The sequence below is a fragment of the Galeopterus variegatus genome, unplaced genomic scaffold (assembly GCF_000696425.1).
Source record: "Galeopterus variegatus unplaced genomic scaffold, G_variegatus-3.0.2 Scaffold4051, whole genome shotgun sequence".
NCBI lineage: Eukaryota > Metazoa > Chordata > Mammalia > Dermoptera > Cynocephalidae > Galeopterus > Galeopterus variegatus.
In genome coordinates this window covers 184425-204822 of record NW_007730162.1, presented here as the reverse complement: position 1 = coordinate 204822, position 20398 = coordinate 184425, and the positions used below count along the sequence as shown (strand labels likewise).

The window sequence follows — 20398 nt, the reverse complement described above, 5'->3', positions numbered from 1 at the left end:
GATGCAGAATAATGACCATATATTTCACAGCATTTTGAAAATACTAGGAATTGTAGAATTGTGAATAGTTATTTACACAAGTCTTAGAACAATTCAGCTTTTCCACATGGTTTCTAATACTGATACATACCAGAATGAAGGAAATATTATACATGTGAAAGTAACATTTCATAATTTTATTTTATTTATGAAAACCACAGAGAGTATGGTTTTTTTGTTTGTTTCTTTGTTTTTTTAACAACTGAGTGTCCGTGATATAGATACATGGGACAGGGATGGGGTCGAGATGGAGGAAGTAAGTCTCTTGACTGATTCTTTTAGGAAATTCTGAGTTTTTCCATAAAGATTCTTGGTAAGGAGTCAGCTGAGTACATGATGCTTTTACATTTAAGTTTTGTGCCATTGTTTATGAAAAAGCTTGAGAGAGTTAAACATTACAATGTAAAACATGGCTGCAAATCTGATTTTTCAACTTGTTGATTAAACTCTATAAGTGTCTGCAGTTGTTTGGGGGGAATAAATGTGAAATTAAATGGTAATTAATTTTATCAGCCTTTATGGAAAGATATTTCTACCCTATTCTTTCATTATCATTTCTGATCATTCTTTTATCATTTCAATAATTTTAATTATATTTATTACTCTATTATCTGAAATTTTTGGAGTGCTAATTCTTCTATTCACTTGCAAACTTTCCCTCTTGGTGATTTCTTTCCTTATGTAGTTGATCATTTTACCTGGAAATTTACCTTCAGAAGGGGCTATATCTTTTCTAGTGAGAGTTCCTTGGACTCTGGTTGGTAAGAGTCCCTCCATAGAAGTTTTAAATTAGATTTCGTTATGCCCTAGTTGTTTCAATTGCCTTTGATCAACTGTACAGACTCCTGTCTTTGGTTCACAATATAAACTTGAATCCCATACTCATGCATGGCACAGAATTTAGGTTTTGATGCCTAAGGTGACTTGTGTTTGTCTGTTTTCCATCCAAAGACGTGTATAGAAGCAAACTCAATACTTCTTTCAGCTTTGGGGAATAGTTTTTAAAGTCCCTTTTTAACTGATGGGGGAGTTTTGTAAGGCTTCAGGTTTTGGGTGATATTTGGAATTGAGTTCTAGTTCCTCCACATTCCGTAGGCAAAAAAATTCTCATTTTTTTTCATTCTTTAGATTTTTTTTATTTTTGAAAGTCAAGCTCAAAAATTCTCTCAATTCTTGTTTCCTGACCCCCTTTTCTCTGACCATTTTTTGGGGGTGGGGCCTTGAAGACATTTATTCCCTCACAGTTCTTGAGGCCAGAGTTTGAAATCAAGGTGTTGACAGGGCCACATTTTCCCTGCAAGCTCTGAGGAAAATTATTCCCTGCTTCTTCCAGCTTCTGGTGGCTTCTGGCATTCCTTGGCTCGTGGCAGCATAACTCTGATCTCCTCTGCCTGTCTTCACATGCCTGTCTTCTTTCTGTATGTCAATGTGTCCTCTCCTTTTTTTTATTTTAATATTTTAACATTTAGTGTGCATATTCATGGGGTACAGTGTGTTGTTTCATTACATGCATATACCACACATTGATTCACTTAGGGTAAATAGCATAGCTTTGTACCTGTCCATCTTTTTGCTCCTCTGACTAGATAATTTCTTATGTTCTGTCTTCGAACTCACTGATTCCTTCCTCTATTTGATCAAGTCTGCTGTTGGAGCTTTCTATTGAGCTTTTCAGTTCAGCTGATGTATGCTTTATTTCTAGAATTTCTATTTTTTTAACTAATTTTTTTGGTCAAGTTTCTTGCTCTGCTCCCAGATTGTTTTCCAAATATCATTTAATTTTCCATCTGTATTTTCCTGTGATTCCCTGAACAAGAGGATTATTCTGAATTCTGTCAGATACTTTATAAATCTGCTGTTCTTCTAGGTCCATTACTGGCACTTTGTTGCTTTCCTTTGGTGGTGTCATATTTCTTTGTTCTTTTTCAAACTTTGTGTCTTTACATTGATGCCTGTGCAGTTGAGGAGACTGTTCCTGTTCCAGGTTTTATAGATGTTCTTTAGTGGTATTAGACCTTTCTTGCTCAATATTGGAAATTTGTCTCTGGTCTGAGGTTTTTTTCCATTCTGTGAAACTAATTACTGTCCTGTGGTTACTTCCTGATTGAGGGAAACTTCTTGCAATGGTTGAACTTAAACTCTGTGCCTGAGCTAAATTGCTGCCTTACTGTTGTTTCTCAGACTGGGGAAAGCTTTTTGTGTGGACTAAATTTTAAACATCAGCTTTTTAGTCACTTCTGGGTCATGTGGGTTCACCACAGACACAGCTGGGCTTTGTGGAAATTCTGGGCCAGGACTGAGTCTTTCCTGCAAACTGTGCCCCTGCAGTTCTATCACACTGACCCTATGTGGCATCACACAGTTCAGAAGGCAGATCAGCTGCCTAAGCTGCTCTGCTCATCAATGCACCCCTAGTGGTTCAGGTCCCCCCCAACTCCCAGGCACAAACATTTCCCATGGGGCAGGCCCCACGAGAATTCCCACAAAGGTTCACCGACCTCTGGGTAAACCTTTTCCCCTCCCCCTTGTCTGCAGCCCCTCCCTCCTATGCAGCTGATGGAGAAGCTTGCAGGAAGCTTTGCTGGCCTGGGAAATGGGATGGTGTACTCAGAAGTATTTTGTTGGTTTTTTTTTTTGTCAGTGGTCATGGCACCTTTCTCCCCTCCAGACTTCAATAAGCTTCATGCAGACAGTGCTGCTGCTGCTTTGATGTCTCTGTGCACTGTGACATGCTGGTCCAGGGAAAAGCTGGGGCTGGGTCTGATTAGGTTTGTCCCTCCTCCCACTTGCTGTGGCTTTCCATGCCTTCACAGACTCAGAGGGTCTCTCTGCCTCTTCCCCTATGTTCCAGTGATTGCAGGATGGCAGTTTTTGTGTTTTATTAGTTGTAAGTTGATCTCTGATGGGGAGAGATGCCGAGATAGTCCATTCTGCAATCTTGGTGACCTCACTGTCCAGAAACCTCCTTTTGTTCCCATGAGGACATAATTCAGCAGGACCTACACCTCCATAGGTTACTCAACAGTTGCTGGTATCATTGCTATGGCTCTGATATTCTATTCAATTCTGGGATTGGGGTTTTCCCTTTCTTTCTTACAAGTTCAACTATGTCTTAAAATTTTTATTTTGTGACATTATATCCAGAATTTCAATAGATTTACAGCAGTTGATGTGGAGAGGGGGGAAATCTGTATCAATATAGACCACAAATTGCTGGAAGTTCTGTTGTTATTCTTTTAACTTTCTCATTTCTAGGTTGTGGAGGCATGAGGAGATATATATCACATGTGGCAATTTCAAAGCAACATGCAAAATAGGACAATATTTATAAACTGAACACATGAATGCCGAGGGACAATGAGAGCCTTTTGTTCTCACATAATAGCTTTATTGAGATATAATTTACATACCATACAATTCACCACCCATTTAAAGTGTACAACTCGATCTTTTTTATATTCGGAGTTGTACAATTATCACCTCAATCTTAGAATATTTTCATTACCCCAAAAAGAAACCCCATACCCATTTGCAGTCACTCTCCATTTTTTCCCAATCCCCTGAGCTCTAGGCAACCACTAATCTGCCAACTGTTTCTACAGACTTGTCTATTCCGCACATTTCATATAAGCAAAATTTCACAATGTGTGGTCCTTGGTGGCTGGCTCCTTTCACATGGCATAATCTCTTCAAGGTTCATTTATTTTGTTGTACGTTTCAGTATGTCATTCAGTTTCTTGGCCTAGTTATATTCCATTGTATGGCTATCCCACATTTTATTTATCCACTCAGCAGTTGATGGACATTTGTGTTGTTTCTATTTATTGGCTATTTTGAAAAATACTGCCCTGAACATTTGTGTACAAGTTTCTGTGTGGACATAAGTTTTCATTTCTTTTGGGTATATACTTAGCAGTGGAATGGTTGGGTCATATGGTAATTCTATGCTTAACCATTTGAGAAATTGCCAGACTGTTTTCCAAAGCAGCTGCACCATTTTATAATCCTACCAGCAGTGTGTGATGGTTCCAATTTCTTTACATCATGGCTAACACCTGTTATTATCTGTATTTTTTATTATAGCCATTCTAGTTTGTGTGAGATAGTATCTCATTATGGTTTGTATTTGCATTTCCCTGATGGCTAATGCTGCTGATCATCTTTTCATGTTCATTGGCCATTTGTATATCTTCCTTGGAGACATGTCTAATCAAATCCTTTGCTCATTTTTAAATTCACTTGTGTTTTTATTATTCAGTTGTAAGAGTTCTTTATATATTCAAGATATAAGTCCCATAGATATACAAATATAATCTGCAAACCTTTTTTCCCATTCTTTGGTTTGAAGAATTTTTTTTTCTTTTAATTGAACGTCTCCAAGTTACAGAGAAAAGTCACAAGTTCTGAACAGAAGTAAAATATAATGGAATTTTTAAAGTAGAAAGATATAAAGCTTCCAAATTACCTACTTAATGCAGAGTAGGAAATACGGCATTTCAGTAAATAAGACATATAACATATAGTGCAGTTTATAGTGGGACCAGTTGTGGAGGTGGATAGAGAAAAAGAGACAAGTGAGAGAGGTGGGAGGACAAGAGACAGGAAGGAGATAAATACATAGATTTGCCTCCTTGCTGAGGCCACGCATGGCATATTATATAACACTGAGAGGAAGCCAGGAGACCCAGGCAAAGGCAAGACTAGAAATAAATGGTAGGAGAGACTCAAGGAATGCCTTGCTTTACCTGCTATTGGAGAGGCAAGGGGCTGGCCCAAGGAGATCTACAGGGGAAGTGATCAAGCAGAGAAGAGAGGCATGTGCAGAGGATCTCAGTGGTGGAATATTCAGAAAATTTAACCAATGATCTCCCCTACTTTCCAGACCATTCTGTTGCCTCTTTGGCTCTTCTTTGCATTCAAATGATCAGGCCTGATGTTTGATGTCTATAGCTCACAAAAGGGATGCCTCAGCATATACCAGAGAAATGAGGGTTTTTGTTTTTTTTTTTGGCTTTTGGCTGACAAGGATAGAATATGGAAGGTAAGAGCTAGGTTCCCCAATACCTAGAGTAGAAATGAACTCCCTACACGATGAGGGTTGAAGGGAAGAGATGAGAGCTAAAATGCTATTTAGTCTCTGAGAAAGGGTCTCTGTGTCCTACTTCACATGCTGAGCTCTGGGATGGTGGCGGCAAACTGGGATTTGAAAGCCAACAAAACCTGTGCCCCATCTCCTAGATAGAGCTTAGAGCCACAGGACCCCAGTAAAGTCACAGCTTAGTAGTGTGTCTGGGTAGGCATAGGGCCTTGGGTAGTTAAGAGAGATTTTACCATGTTTCATGAGCATAAAAGAAGAAATTGTTGCCGGAAGGGAATAAGACTTTAAAAGCTTCACAACTTTTCACAATCTGGGGTAGTGGAAAAGCTATGCAAAAGGATTTTCAAGCTCCTGACGGCAGCATGGAGGTAGGGAAGAGAACCCATATGGGAATAGGCTCAATCAGGCTGAGACCTGCTTACCCAGACAATCAAGGATCGTGTGGTTTCACAACAGAACGTGAATATTATAAGCCTAGGTAATAAAAAAGACAAAGTAGGTGGGGAAGTGGTGATGGGAGGAAGAGATACTCTTTCATCCTCTTTTTATAGCAAGTAGTCAATACTGTAGCTAAAAACTGATTTCAACCTCTTAATGCTTTTCATAATCTATTTCCTTAAAGTTAGATATCTGTGGTCACTGCTGTATTCTTAGCATCTAGAACAGAGTCTGGCCCAATAAATTCTTATTCAATGAATGGATAGATACAATTCCTGCATGATAGGGTTTTCATCCACATTTTTTTTTCCTTAATGAAAGTCACAGGTTTGATTTCCTGGGAGGCAGATTCTGATATGTGGTATAATGTGCTTAGGAGTGCCTTTAGGATCAACCCCTATGGAAGGAAGGAGGCAGAAGCAGGTTTGGACAGAGGGGAGGCTGAGCGACAATATAGGCCCTAGGATGGTTTCCCCACAGAGACCTCTGAAGTGAGAGGAGACCTTCACAGTTGATCCAAGTTGTTCCAAAATAGCCAGGCTTTCATATTCCTGCACTGATTAATCATTGACGTGGGCTGCACAGGAAGGGGCATGACCTTGGACCACGTGACCCTGCAAAGAGGCAGCCTGATGGGGCTGATAGCTGGAGGCTGTCAACGGCACTCCCAACATCTGGGGCAAGAAGTCCTTCATTGAAGAGGGATCTTGGCAGCATGTCATGGTGTCCACCCCATGAAGTAACTGCATCTTAGAGAAGTTAAATCACTTGTCCAAGGTCATATACCTTGGAGCTGGACTTAGTTTCGTCTGACTCCAGGACCGTAATCCGTATATTTGCTCGATTGTACATGCTGATGTAAGCTCACTCCTAACCTGGCGAGAGTGAGAGTTGGAGATGGGAGGGGTTATTTTCAGCCTTCTGGGTTAATGCAAAATGCAGGTCAAGGTGAAGAACCTTGAGTGGCACTGACCTGATCCATCAAGAAACACCCAGTACTCTTCTCAGCTAAGAAGCCCTCAGTGACAGTGCTGTGTATTGATTGATATGATCCGTTGATAACTGCTACTATAACTAATATCATAGTTTGAAATTGCTGCCTACTTACCTTTCTCCCAGGTTTTTATACTGTCTAAAATATAAAAACAATCAGATGAAACTGATTGAGCTTAGCTTGAATTACAGAGTATATTAAAGTAATTCAAATTATGGCCATAAAATACCAATTAGCTTTATGGTTTGCAAAGTGGGGTGCCAAACCAATAATATCAACACCACCTGGGTACTTGCTAAAACTTGAAATTCCTGGGTCCACTCTGAGACTTACTAAATCAGAAGCGTCGGTGATGGTAGGACCCAGGTGATTCTGATGCATGCTAGAGTTTGAGAATTACTGGACTAGATGATAATGATAATTAGCAGGAAAAGCAAACTGGGTTTATAATCAGCAAATAAGTATATACACAAATGATTCCTTTAAAAATGGTTAGAATATTTCTTCTATTTCGTTCACATTATTTGTTTTTCATTTTGGACCTCAGCCTATCCATATGATCACAACTTCCTAATTAGTGAAGTCTGAATTAATGAAAGTTAAAGATTACTCCTTGGGGGCTAACGTCAGTGCAAGCCAAGGGTGCCTGTGCAGAGAATCCCACTGATTACAGCTTTGGTATTTACCCCTCCCTACCAGGAGATTAATGGGATCTAAACTGAATACTTCAAGTATCTTAAACCACTTATCTAATAGAAACATTGTTAAGCATGCCTTCCATTACTTTTTTGTTGAAAATACTATAAATTGGTGTCAACATCCTGTCAATGGGCAATGGGGAAATCACTCAATGTCCCAGCTGGGAAAACAATAACTGACATATATCACATGTGATCTCAGTGGCTTTAACTCCTTCACTAGAGTAGCAGATTATATGATGCTGAGGTCTTACACTTGGTTTTTTTCATGCTGAAATATATATTGACAGGAAGGAAAATTTAGATTGATTGCATGCTATAAGCAAAAGTGTGTCTCCCACTTAGACTCTTTTAAGAAACATGAAAACATGACTGTGGGCGTTACACTGTTAGGTGTCGGGGCAGAGAAGGTGGGCTTCTTGACCTCTCTCACTTACAAGCTACCTGGGGATATAAGACAGGTGTGAACACACTGGTGAGGAATAACGCACAGGGAAAAGAATCCGAGTGAGTGAGGCGGATTGTGCAATAGGAGATTTTTGGGGAAGGGAGAGCCCAGTGGACAGGACTTGTTGGGAGACATACTTGCTGAAGAGTCAAAGTTTCATAGTGATGCCAGGGAACCATCAAAAGATGAAAACATATATTTCAATTTCCTTTGTTTAAAAACCTGGGAAGTGAATGGTACATTTATAGAAAAGTTTCCATTTAAAAAAATCAGCTAACATAGAATTTTGTCAGTTCAAAGATTAATCCCTCTTGCTATTTGGATAACCCTATGTCCAGAGTCACCACTTTCCTAAGGGATTCAGACAGCCAAGGTTTTAATGATGATTATAGTATTGAAGTAGGTCATTTCTAATCTACTTTTATGAAGATTTATAAGATTAGGTAGGTTAGCAAATCCTCAAATTACAGCATACTCATTATGCCTTAAGTTTAAAATATTCCACTATCAAGACTGGGGGAAAATGTTTGTCAGAAGCATATGCTAATATTATGCTGGCTATATTGTTTGTTTTTGCATGATTCATACAATCAACATTTGATTCCTTACAAAGTACCTCAAAAATTCCCCTCTATAATCTACTTTGCCTTTCTCACCTTACAAACCTAAGAACATTTCAAGATATTTACCACATGTTTCTTGTACCAAAAACAGGGAAGATGAGCAGTACATTCACTGTGCTGGTAGAAAGAAATGAAGAAAGGAAGAAAGAGAGGAGAGAAGGGATGAAGGAAGGAAAAAAATTGTATGTTAGAAACACATTAGGAATTGTGATTGCCAGAGGCACTTGAAATAGTAAGGGCAGAATTTTGCAGGCAGAAAAAACTTCTGACCATAGAGTTGTCTTAGGTTCAGTTTATGCTCAGACCAAGTAGCAAGTGGTACTTAATTAATGTTTATTTGTTTATCCTGACCAGTGCCTTGGTGGTCTTCTACCTACTTCTGAATGTACACAGCCCATCAAACACAAGGAGGAGCTCACAATTCTTTCCCATGCCCCAAGGGGTAGGAGAGCAGATGTGGGTATGTCAAATCCAGGAACTGGTTGCGTGGGGTGGAGCTTTAGGCATAGCAACCAGAGGTTTCAACCAAGAGTCAGTAGAGCAAATTGTCTTTTTGGAGCATCTTTGTATTTCATATCTTGAGACTTTCTTTGGAAATTCCTCTCCCAGGGCTGGTGTAAAATATTTCACAGACTCTTTATCCAATGACTGAAAAGAAAACTCTTGTCTTTCAGTGCCTATAATGTGCATCTCCTTAGTTTATGCCCTGGCAGGGTTCGTATTTCACTCCCTGAAATGTAGGTCTGAGAGAGTGCTAGAAAGATGGAAGTAAGAAACACGTGAAGTTCTAGCCTGCCCAAGGCCACTCTGACCAACTGTTCCCATCTCAGGGGACCCGGGGTCCTTGGGAATTGGCTCAGGTGAACCCCTGGCCAAGGTTAGACAGTGTTTGATGGACATGGTGACAAGAACACTTTCACCTCCCCCAACTGGCAGAGTTAAGGTCACACACACACACACACACACACACACACACACACACGTAACTGTGGAAGGTGATGAATACGTAAATTGGACAGCAGTAATCATTTCACTATGTATATGTATCTCAAATAAAAATCAATAATATACAATAAAAATAAAAAATTTTTAAAAAAGACAGGTTCTGTATCTCTGGAAAGACAGTAATTGCAACATGCTTCCCCTGACCCCCACACCAGATAGGCAGCCCCTTCCATCACACTAGCAGAGCACGCTAGTTGGGCGGCGGCACCAAAAGCATATAAACAGCAGTGGCTGTATTTCACATTTCCTCAACCACTGTGGTAACGGCATTTCCCAAGCCCTTCAGAGTGATTTCTAGTTAATCTGCTTCGTACCCCAGGGAGGTAGCATGGAAGCAAAATGGAAAAGGTGGGCGGGGAAGAAAAAGGTAGTCTCTCTGCAGGGTGAAGTGATTTCTCAGGAATGTCGTGGGCGTGAGAGACCTTGCATTAAAGATCCCACTCTGCTATGATTCTTCTTATTCTATAAGAAGAAAATACAACAGAATTTCAGAAGAGCCAGCTGAAAATATTCCATGTGCATAAATTTATTTTAAATTTTATTGCATCACATTATACAAGCATTAAACATGGCTCCATGTTGATGACTATTTAAATGTGAAAATCTGTCATTCACGTCAGTACTTTTTGGCTATTTACAAGTAAGGAATTTCTATGTACTTTATATATCTCTGTATTTGTATGTACATATGTAGGAATACATGACTATACATATGTACACACAGAAATACATCTATGGCCATACACATAGCTATAGATATGTTATATATAATAATCTCTTCAGAAAGATTTGAATTAAAAAAAAAGAAAGAAAATGTTGTAAACAGGGTCTTGTCTGTGTCATTTGGTGACATGGAAGTAGGACCACATGATGACATTCTAGGAGTGTGTGTCCAGGTGTCCGAATACACTTTTTAGGTGTCTGTAAAATTCACATGGGGTAGAATGCAAAAAAGGTAGCAAACGGACCACATGATGACATTCTAGGAGTGTGTGTCCAGGTGTCTGAATACACTTTTTAGGTGTCTGTAAAATTCACATGGGGTAGAATGCAAAAAAGGTAGCAAACAGGCTGAAAAACAGGCCCAGTATCGAAGTTCCCCTTGGTTTTAAAAACTTGAGAATGTAACTGCCCATACGTGCATGCTTGCTTGGTCAAGAATGGTCTATGGATAGATAGCAATTGTGTGCTGGACTGCAGTGTGACTTCGCAGCAGCGTGCCTCCACCGGCAGTCCTCTACAGGGTGCTGACCCGCCTGCAGCTGCGGTGTCTGCAACATGCTCTTCGGTCGCATTTTTAGTCATTCACTTGAATGTGCTTTTGCACAGCTGGGAGAAGTAAACAGAATTCAGGTCCTTGGCCTGGAAATGAACTATCACCTGGAAAGAGGAAAGAAGCCATCAAGATCCTGTGCACACACGACGGCTGAACATGAATGCAGTGGTTTGTACTTACCACACATCAAAGGCATTCAAAGAATTTATAACCTCAAACTGAGCCAGGTATGGTATAAACATTATCATGCCTGCTTTGCAGATGAATAGACTGAGTCAGAAAGGCATTCAGAAGCAAAGTGACATCCTGCCAACTATTGGGGGAATAGAAACACTTAAAAACTATGCTTTCAAGCAAAAATGAGAAATGTCCTCTTTGAGAAGAAAGCAGCACATAGCGTTGAGGCCAGAAGAAACTCTGATCAGTTGCCGGCCCTAAAGCCCAGCACAGCCTGAGCTGTGGATAATACCACCCTGCTGCACCTTGGTCCCTGGCCACTGAAGCTCTCAGGAGCAATTCTCTTTAGTAGTGTCTGCCCCTCACTCCACCCCACCCCAAGTCCCCAGATATAGTCAGCCTTTCTCCTCCAAAGACTGTCCAGAGCCAGAGAAGAGGAGATCAGAATGCATGTGGGGGATGGGGGCTGGCAGCAAATTCCAGAATCCCAAAAAGGTAAAGCTGGAAAGGCTCTTGAAGTACTGTTTAGCCCAAATTCTTTACATTTGTGAAAACAGAAATTGAATTCATGTGAATGCTATGTCTCAGATCATACAGACTGAGAACAGATGAGTCAGCTCTAGAATCCAGCAGACTATAAATACAATGCTTAACAGTAATACAAATCCCATAAAGCATTCTTTAGCACTTTATTGCTTAATTAATGTCTCACATACATTTACTTGTGCTGCCTATTAATTCTGCCAAACAGGCAGGCTCAGTAAAGTTATTTACCCAGTCAAATAGCAGATCTAGGAAATGGTAAAATTACTAAGTAGCAAAACATATCTTGCCTATAGTGCCAAGGTCCACTTTGGAATTGAGAGCAAGGCCAGTGTTCAACATCTATGTACCACTTTTATCCCTGTGGGTTTGGGGTCTAGGTTATTTCTCCAGATCCACCCTCATATCCAACTCATAATAACCTTCTTCTGGACTCTTAGCATGGATCTGGGTTGATACAACTTTACTAACTTAACAACAAACATCTCTGCAGATATCTGATACATTTTAAGCTATAAGAAAAGTGAAAACCATACTTTTTCCTGTATACTTCATTTTTCTTTTGGAGGCCAAATTTTGAAAAATGTTTTCAAAGTTAGTTTTTCATCAAATGGTGGAGAGAAAAATGAAAGGCAAGGAAAGAAAACAAAATTCTGTGATTAAATCAGAATGAAGAGTTCATCTAAACATCTCATCGCTGTTGAAACTGAGGCCCAGAGAAGTTAAGTGATTTGTCTAAGGTCACGCAGCTAGCAACTGACTTGTTAGAGAGACGGTTTCAGAAGAACTGTCTGATGGGATGTGTGGGAAGATTATGGAGCTTTCTTTCAATGTATTCAGCATTAATCCATCAAACCTTTATTGATCAAATATGCATTTAATGGGTTCCATATGCCTAACACTGTGTTAGCTAGTTGGAAAAATAAAATTATAATCCATAGAGATTTTCCTAAAGATGCTTACAATGGTGTTGGAGAAGCCTGATAACTATTAGAAAATCATAAATTAACAATACAAATCAGTATATTTCAATACATGTGGTACTGACAGCAATAACCAGAGAAGTTTAGAAGGAGTAAGTCTCAACAGGCTGATGAGTCTGGCAAAACCTTCTTAGAGGGTATGTGTGACGGGAATCAGCCTGGGAGGAAACCATGACTGGGTGATATAGGGAAGGTCACATTGGGTGAGATGAAAGGCTGACTTCATGCCCGGAAAGAAGGGCATGTTTTCCGGGGATATTAAAGAGAACAGCTGGCTGGAGTAGAAGGGAGATTTGGAAGGCTTATTTCAGGGAACACCTATGCCAGCTCATGAGGATCTTGTCTGCCAGGCCTGAGTCTGGCAAGGAGGCAGAGTTGCAGGAGGTGTGTGGGAGGGAGGATCAAGTTAAACTTACAATTGTTAAAGTTAAGGCACAAGCTGGTTTCGGAAGCTTCTATGCTGCTTCATTGTCTGCAGCAACGACGAGCTTTGTTTCAGGGAGTGGAAAGGACCCCTCCCAGCCTGCAGTGGTTTCAGACCACGAGCAGCGGTTTCTCACCCACCTGTCACGGCCACTCGTTGTGGTGTGCTTTTCCATTTTTCTTCCTCTCCTTTCGTTCCTTCTGGAGACGCTCCAGTTCTGCTTCATACATCATCTCCTGAATCAAGTACTTCTCTCTTCGCATTCGATCCCTTAGATCTTTTGGGAGGTCTGGGATCAGATATGAAATGAGGTGCTTTATACAAAACACGAGGTGCTAAAACACAGAGAACACGACAGAGTGAGTTCGAGAGTCCATCTTTAGCCCAAATGAGCTTTGGGAGTTGGCTCAAGAAGGATATGGAGCCTCTGGGGTGAATGGAAAGTGGGATGAGGCCAGGAGGGGCATGCGTGATGAAAGATCAAAGGTGAGCACTGAACTGAGTCTGATGGCATCGCCTGGGGAATGGGAAGAGGAGTCAGGGAGGAAGGTGGGGGAAGGAACGGTCAGAGAATTCGGAGGGGAACCAGAAGAACATACACCGTGGAATCAGAAATCCCAGGTGTGAGTTCTGGCTTAGTAGGTTTTACTACCTAAGGGCTGTCTGTCTACCTGAGGATGAGTCACTTAATGTCTCTGAGCCTCAATTAGCTCATCTATAAAATGGGTTTATTGTGAAAATTATTTAAAAATGATTAAAAAATGCTTTGTAGATTGCCAAATGCTTTGCAAATGTTGATTGTAAGAATTATCAATGGGCCTAGGGAAGTGATCACTTTAGGAAGAAACTTTTTTCTTTTTGGTAAGCTTCCACAAATTCTTTACCCGATATACTAATAGCTGGAACTGTAGAATCACTGTCACCTCTGTCTATCTATATCATGGTGACCAATAAAGTATCAGGTGACAATTCAAAAGGTCCTTATAATTCTAAGTATTAAACAGATTAAATCATGTTCAAATGATACTGCTAAATATTTATTTTATTTAAAACCTGATAAATTTAGTAATGCATGAATCGCATATAATTCTGTCAATTAATAGGCTTTTTTTCCATATTTCTAGTACTTAAAAATAGTTAATATTTTATTTAAAACCTGATAAATTTAGTAATGCATGAATTGCATATAATTCTGTCAATTAATAGGCTTTTTTTCCATATTTCTAGTACTTAAAAATAGTTAATACCAGTATATTGAAAGGAAATGGAAAGTTCTACTTGAAAAGTCAAATAATAACTTAATGCAACTCCTTTTTGTTTCATCTGAAAAAATTTAAGACAGTGGTAGGTTAAAAATATCTTGGAGGGACTGAGCCATTGATAAGCTAATTTCCAGGGAAGAGCAGCTTAATATTGTCTTCTCTTGGTTTCCTGGAGTGAAGGAAGAAGCCGTAATGGAATAGTCTCGAAGAGGTACAGAAAACTTCTGGTCCAAACCAAGAGGCAACTTTGGCTTGCATTAATCTTGCTCCAATATATGTGACAAGAGAAGAAATTTCCATTTATGACTAGAGTTACAGAAATGCAAACTATTTTTATCACAATATTCTTAAAGTCTAAAAGAAAATAGACAATATATTTTTATTGACACATAATATAGACAATTACTAGGTAGATTTCATTTCATAAGCCCATTTTGAGTGTTAGAGAATAAATCTCATTTGTGTGATTGGATATAAGTAATGTCACGATGATCTACAACCAGAGGTACCACTTGTAATTCCCAATCTAATGTCTTCCAGACTATGGTCCTTGGACACCTGCACCAGAATCATCCTGTGGTGTTTGTGAAAAGCAAATAGCAGACATGGGAGTGGGGATGAAAAATTTCCTTCAATTAAGGAAAAGAAAAAGATAAAAGAAAGGTTACCTAATATGACTATACTATTTGTGGAAATAGATAACCACAAAGTCTCCATCACTTATATTTATTCATTACTCCTACCGACTTCACTATGTACAAGGAAATAAAGGAACTGGTGGAGAAAGCCTACCTCAAACACGATGATAAAAGCCAGCCGAGCTGCTAGGACGTGCCAGAACTGCAGTGTGTAGCCATAGGGCACCACTGAGTGTGGAGGTTCCCGGTAGTCCCGGTATCTGTAAAGACACAGGAGAATGTTGCATTCTAAGTTATCATTTTTCTGACTCCCAAATCTCTTCCATTTCCACTACGTAGTCCTCATTCATGGGAGGAAAATTTAAAAAGTTTCTCTATACTAGATATCTGTTGTTTTGCTTGTCCATCATTTTTTTCTTCTCAAAAAAGAATCTCTCTTCTCCTTTGGGGAATCATCTGTATGGGTTGGATAGGCCTTGTCCCCTCCCTTGCTCAAAAGATGAGCCGAAAGGTGAGCCAGCCCTGATCAGTGAGACTCATCACCAGGACATCTGCTAGAACTATCACTTAGTGACTTATCACTGAGCCCACAGAAGGTAAAAGCCTGCAACTGCTGGTGGCCATCACCAGCTGTGCAGAGAGAGTGAGCCTGCTTGAGAATGAAGTCAACAGAACCAAGCAAAGCCAGCAGAGAGGCATGTCCTGCTGATACTCTTGAGGCTTGGGATCCAGCCATCACTGAAGTTCATATCACCCCTTGACTCTTCCAGTTACGTGAACCAGTAACTTTCTTTTTATGTCAATTTACACTGGATCTCTGCCACTTGCTACTGAGAAATTCTTCCTCATGTGTCCTCCAGCTATAATTTTTGAGTCAGCATCAAATTCTACAAATGTTTGTNCCTGCTTGAGAATGAAGTCAACAGAACCAAGCAAAGCCAGCGGAGAGGCATGTCCTGCTGATACTCTTGAGGCTTGGGATCCAGCCATCACTGAAGTTCATATCACCCCTTGACTCTTCCAGTTACGTGAACCAGTAACTTTCTTTTTATGTCAATTTACACTGGATCTCTGCCACTTGCTACTGAGAAATTCTTCCTCATGTGTCCTCCAGCTATAATTTTTGAGTCAGCATCAAATTCTACAAATGTTTGTCGCGGGCCTCTTAGGGACCAGGCACTATCCCAGGAACTTGCATCCATGTGACTCCGTTTTATTCTTACCATTATCATTACTGTTATCACAGGTGGGAAAACTGAACAGTGAGTCACTCAGTGTCATATAGTTTGCATGTGTTTTGAACCCAGTGTTCTTTTCATTAGCGCCAGAAATGTGGAAAGATCTAGAAATGCTGGTTAATCTAAACGTTCTGCTGCATAAATGTACCAAATTCCCTTGTCTGAATAAAAATTATGATTATTCAGGTTCTCATATAAGACTAATTTGCATATGAGGAGACTGCGGGCCTCTTAGGGACCAGGCACTATCCTAGGAACTTGCATCCATGTGACTCCGTTTTATCCTTACCATTATCATTACTGTTATCACAGGTGGGAAAACTGAACAGTGAGTCACTCAGTGTGATATAGTTTGCATGTGTTTTGAACCCAGTGTTCTTTTCATTAGCGCCAGAAATGTGGAAAGATCTAGAAATGCTGGTTATTCTAAACGTTCTGCTGCATAAATGTACCAAATTCCCTTGTCTGAATAAAAATTATGATTATTCAGGTTCTCATATAAGACTAATTTGCATATGAGGAGACAGGATAATTTCCTATACAGAGTATCTTTGAAATGAGTCAAAAACTAGAAAAATATGAGCTGTCACCATTCTGATCATCGTCACAATCATCATCTTAATTATTATCAGTGTTTATGGGTATGTGCCAATAATGTATCATGATTATTTTGTCATTAAAGTGATAGTTATAATAATTACCTGGTGTTGAAATTAAGAATGAATCTGTTAGTGCCTTCGAACTGCTGGCTCTCTCTATGATGATGAGGATAAGGTAATCATGTAAAACCACTGTTCTTTCTAACATGTGTTTATATGACCTGTTCCTGTCACAGGACCAATAACTATGCATAAAATATTAGGAAGAAGAATATTATTCAGGACTAAAATTTTGCATGGACTATTCTAACCTACATTTATATTTTGCGAAAATATTAGGAAGAATATTATTCAGGACTAAAATTTTGCATGGACTATTCTAACCTACATTTATATTTTGCAGAGTACAGCTAGTCAAGAACCAGGAACTGAATTTTCGGCAATAAAGATAACAAATGTAATTCCTGGATTCATCTTTAGTTACCTATATTTCAGGTATAGTCCACGTAAATACTCTAGAAGAAAAACAGCAGTATGCTTTTTATTGCACATATAGTTGATTATTACAGAAAGGAATAGTTATAAAAGGAGGCACCTCAAATTGTCCCAAGAGTTATCTTCATTGGTTCCTTTTTATACAACAGTGTTCACTGAAGCAGGGAATTCTTTTCTGGACAGCAGTTTTCCCTGTTAATAACATGAGGATCTCTCCATCTCATCCTGCTTTAGAATGTTGGACCCTTATTCTTTTCTTCTATGAATTTGCAGGTAACTGTTGCCAGTGGATCTCTCAGTTCATGCTTTAGTCTACCCAGATCCCACTGGTCTTTCCATTAGGCAGAGGTTTGGGAGAGGTCCATGCTCACATGTCCTTTGTGCCATGTTTCTCTCCTCTTGATGTGGTGCTATTTATTTGCAAAATGACTGGCTGCATATTCTCTGGCACTTGTACAAAGAAAACACTTCCCTCTGCTGTTGTAGAAACAGCCATGAAGCCAAGTTTTAAAGCTAATAAAAATCAAAGTTTTTTTCCTCTAATCTTTTAGTCTGATACCTTCAGGGACACTAAGTAGTCCAGTGGTATTAATGATTGGATGAAAATTTTCAAGCGACTCTGAGCTATTTTCAGAAAATGAAACTTTTAACTTTTTGGCTTCCATTTTACATGTGGCAAGGCAGGGTGTTCCTTCTTAGCTTAAGTGAGCACACTACCCAAAGCTGCTTCTATTTCTCAAGAAATGGATGACTGGCCTGCAAACATTATTTTTCTAGCAAAAGGTAGAGTTAATTTATTTCCATTTTTAAACTGTAAAAATAAAACTACATGTACATTTGAAAGAATAAATGAAGCTCATGTAGCCACGATCCAAGTTAAGATACAGAACATGGTCAATGGTTTAGAAAGGCTTTGCTGGCATTCCAGCTGCCTCGAGAGGTAAGTGCTATTTTAATTTTTGTGACAACCGTGCTCTTGCTTTTCTTACCACCTATGCATGTTTTCCTAAATAAAATAGCTTTTAGTCTTTCTGTTTTGAACTCTATGCAATAGAATTATATTATACGCATTTTTCTGTGATTGCATCTTTATTGTGCAAGATATTTTTGGGTTCTCAATTCTATTCCATTTTCTATTTATCTGTTCCTGTGACACCACCACACTGATTAATTACTATAATTTTATACTATATCTTAAGGTAAATCTCCCACCTTGCTCTTCTTCAAAAGTGTCTATCCATCTTTGCATTTCCATATAATATTATTTTGGCCCTGGGGTGCACACAATTGTCCAAACCATAACTCTTAATTTTCATAACTAATCTTATTAGTCCATTCATGGTCCTCTTTTATGTAATTTTTATGTCTATTTATTTAATAATATATTGAACTGTCATAAATCCACCACAAAGCCCAAGAGGTAAAACATCACCAGGAATTTACATCTGCCTCTGTGCCCCTCCTTCATCTCATTCCCCTGCTTTCTCTATCCTGAATTTCATTTTTATCACTTACATGTACATATATACGTCTAGATATTATACCGTTTAGTTTTGTTTTTGAACTTATGGAAAGGATACTACACTGTATGTAGTCTTCTGAGGATTGCTTATTTTTACTGTCATGTTGCTTAGATCCATTCATGGCACTGCATGTAGCTAATGTACTTTCATCACTGTACGACAGACTCTGGTATAAATATATTAGAGCTGTCTCATGACGTATTTGTTTAGATTTAGTCATGGGCTGGTCATTTCCATATTTTCTTTCAGCTCCCTAACTGTGGATGGCCTTGAACAGCAAAGCTCAGGTCCCCTCCTTGGGTAAAAGTTGGCTGCAATGTTCTGTGTACCACTCTGGGTTCCGCCTTCATTTAGTTTTGGCTTTAGAATACCAGATTTTCTTCCTAGGTCATCGATGCATTTGAGAAGGTGTTTTGAAAATTTTATCCACATGTGTAGATGTCTTCAGCCTGAGAGCTGATCCAGGTGTTTCACCTGCTATATGACTGAAAATAGAAGTCCTATATATCTATTTATACCACAGAATGTCATGATGGGAAATCCACAAAATTCTTATAACATCAAAGTATTAAGAGCAAATATGCCACTTGAACCTAATTTCAACAGTTGCACACAGTTATTTCATTGAGCTTTTGGTGAATGGTTTTATCATCTGTCAGATGGGATAATACCGCCTATCTTAAAAGATTGATATGACTATTAAATGAAGTAACAGTTCCTGGCACGTAGTAGGTGCTCAATAAATTCTCCTCTATATATTATTGTATAGATAAATATCAAGAGGCACAGCTGAATTAATTTCCTCTTAGAAGGAGCGAGAGAGTGCATGTGCTGCAAACCTGAAGCAAGGTGGGCCTCTTTGCTCATGTATCTGAGTTGTATATATTATTGTATAGATAAATATCAAGAGGCACAGCTGAATTAATTTCCTCTTAGAAGGAGCAAGAGAGTGCATGTGCTGCAAACCTGAAGCAAGGTGGGCCTCTTTGCTCATGTATCTGAGTTGTTGACCATTTGGAAATGTGATGTTATACAGCATGGAAAGCTTTGAACAAATGCAAGTGCCTCAACAGCTGTCACTCAAACCACCTGGGGACTGTTTGTCCCCAAATCCCTGGATCAGGCGTATAACCCTTGACCACTATATTTTTAGTTTTTGCTTTTAAGCCAGCAGTTCTCACCTTTTCACCTGGGGTTCTCTAACCATACTGATGTCTGAGTTCCACCTCCTGAGATTCTGTTCTAATTGGTTTGGGTCGCAGCCTGGGCAAGAGAAGGTTTTAAACTTCCCCAGGTGATTTTAATGCATAGTTAAGGTTGACAACCACTGCTTTGAATCCACTCAGCCAGAAGAGGCTGTCAGAGCAAAACCTCCCCGTGGCAGAGCCCGCCCAGCTCAAACAGAGCTGAGAGTGCCACGCTCACCTGCAGTACTTGAGAGGAGTTCCCGAGAACTCACTGCCATCAGACTCAGGCTCAGATCGGTTCTCAAAGTCAGAAATTCTAAACACAGACAAGCTGGCATTCACATAGCCAACCATGCACCTATAAGAAAAAACAAATTATATAATTAGAACACTGATCGCCTTCTCTGCATCCAATTCACTAAGTCCCTGCAGCTTTAAGTGCCTTTAGCTGGCCTTGCCTTGTCACAAGCACTCGAGTTGGGATACACTGAAAAGTCCTGGGCATGGTGAATCAGAAACAAGTCATTTCTTTTGTTCTAGTCCTTTTTGTGCAGAATCATCATACAGAACATCAGCACCTCCATCAGTGCTTCAGTGAAATAGGTAAAAGACAGCATCGCATGACCAAATTATATGTAAGTTACAGCTCCTTTCACTGACACACATACGAATACATTCTTTCATTAATATGTATATGTTTTCTCTCAAAA

General features: G+C 39.5%; 1 protein-coding gene across 1 annotated transcript in view; it reads right to left on the bottom strand.

Moving 5' to 3' along the window:
• Positions 1-10316: 10316 nt before the first annotated feature.
• Positions 10317-20398, bottom strand: part of ANO4 (anoctamin 4) — a 192950-nt gene continuing 182868 nt past the window's right edge. The window contains exons 23-26 of the mRNA XM_008586623.1: positions 19927-20046; positions 14801-14906; positions 12887-13081; positions 10317-10723 (exon numbers count right to left, since the gene is read on the bottom strand). Coding sequence (XP_008584845.1) covers positions 12890-13081; positions 14801-14906; positions 19927-20046 — 418 coding nt within the window. The 3' untranslated portion in view covers positions 10317-10723; positions 12887-12889. The remainder of the gene's footprint in view (positions 10724-12886; positions 13082-14800; positions 14907-19926; positions 20047-20398) is intronic.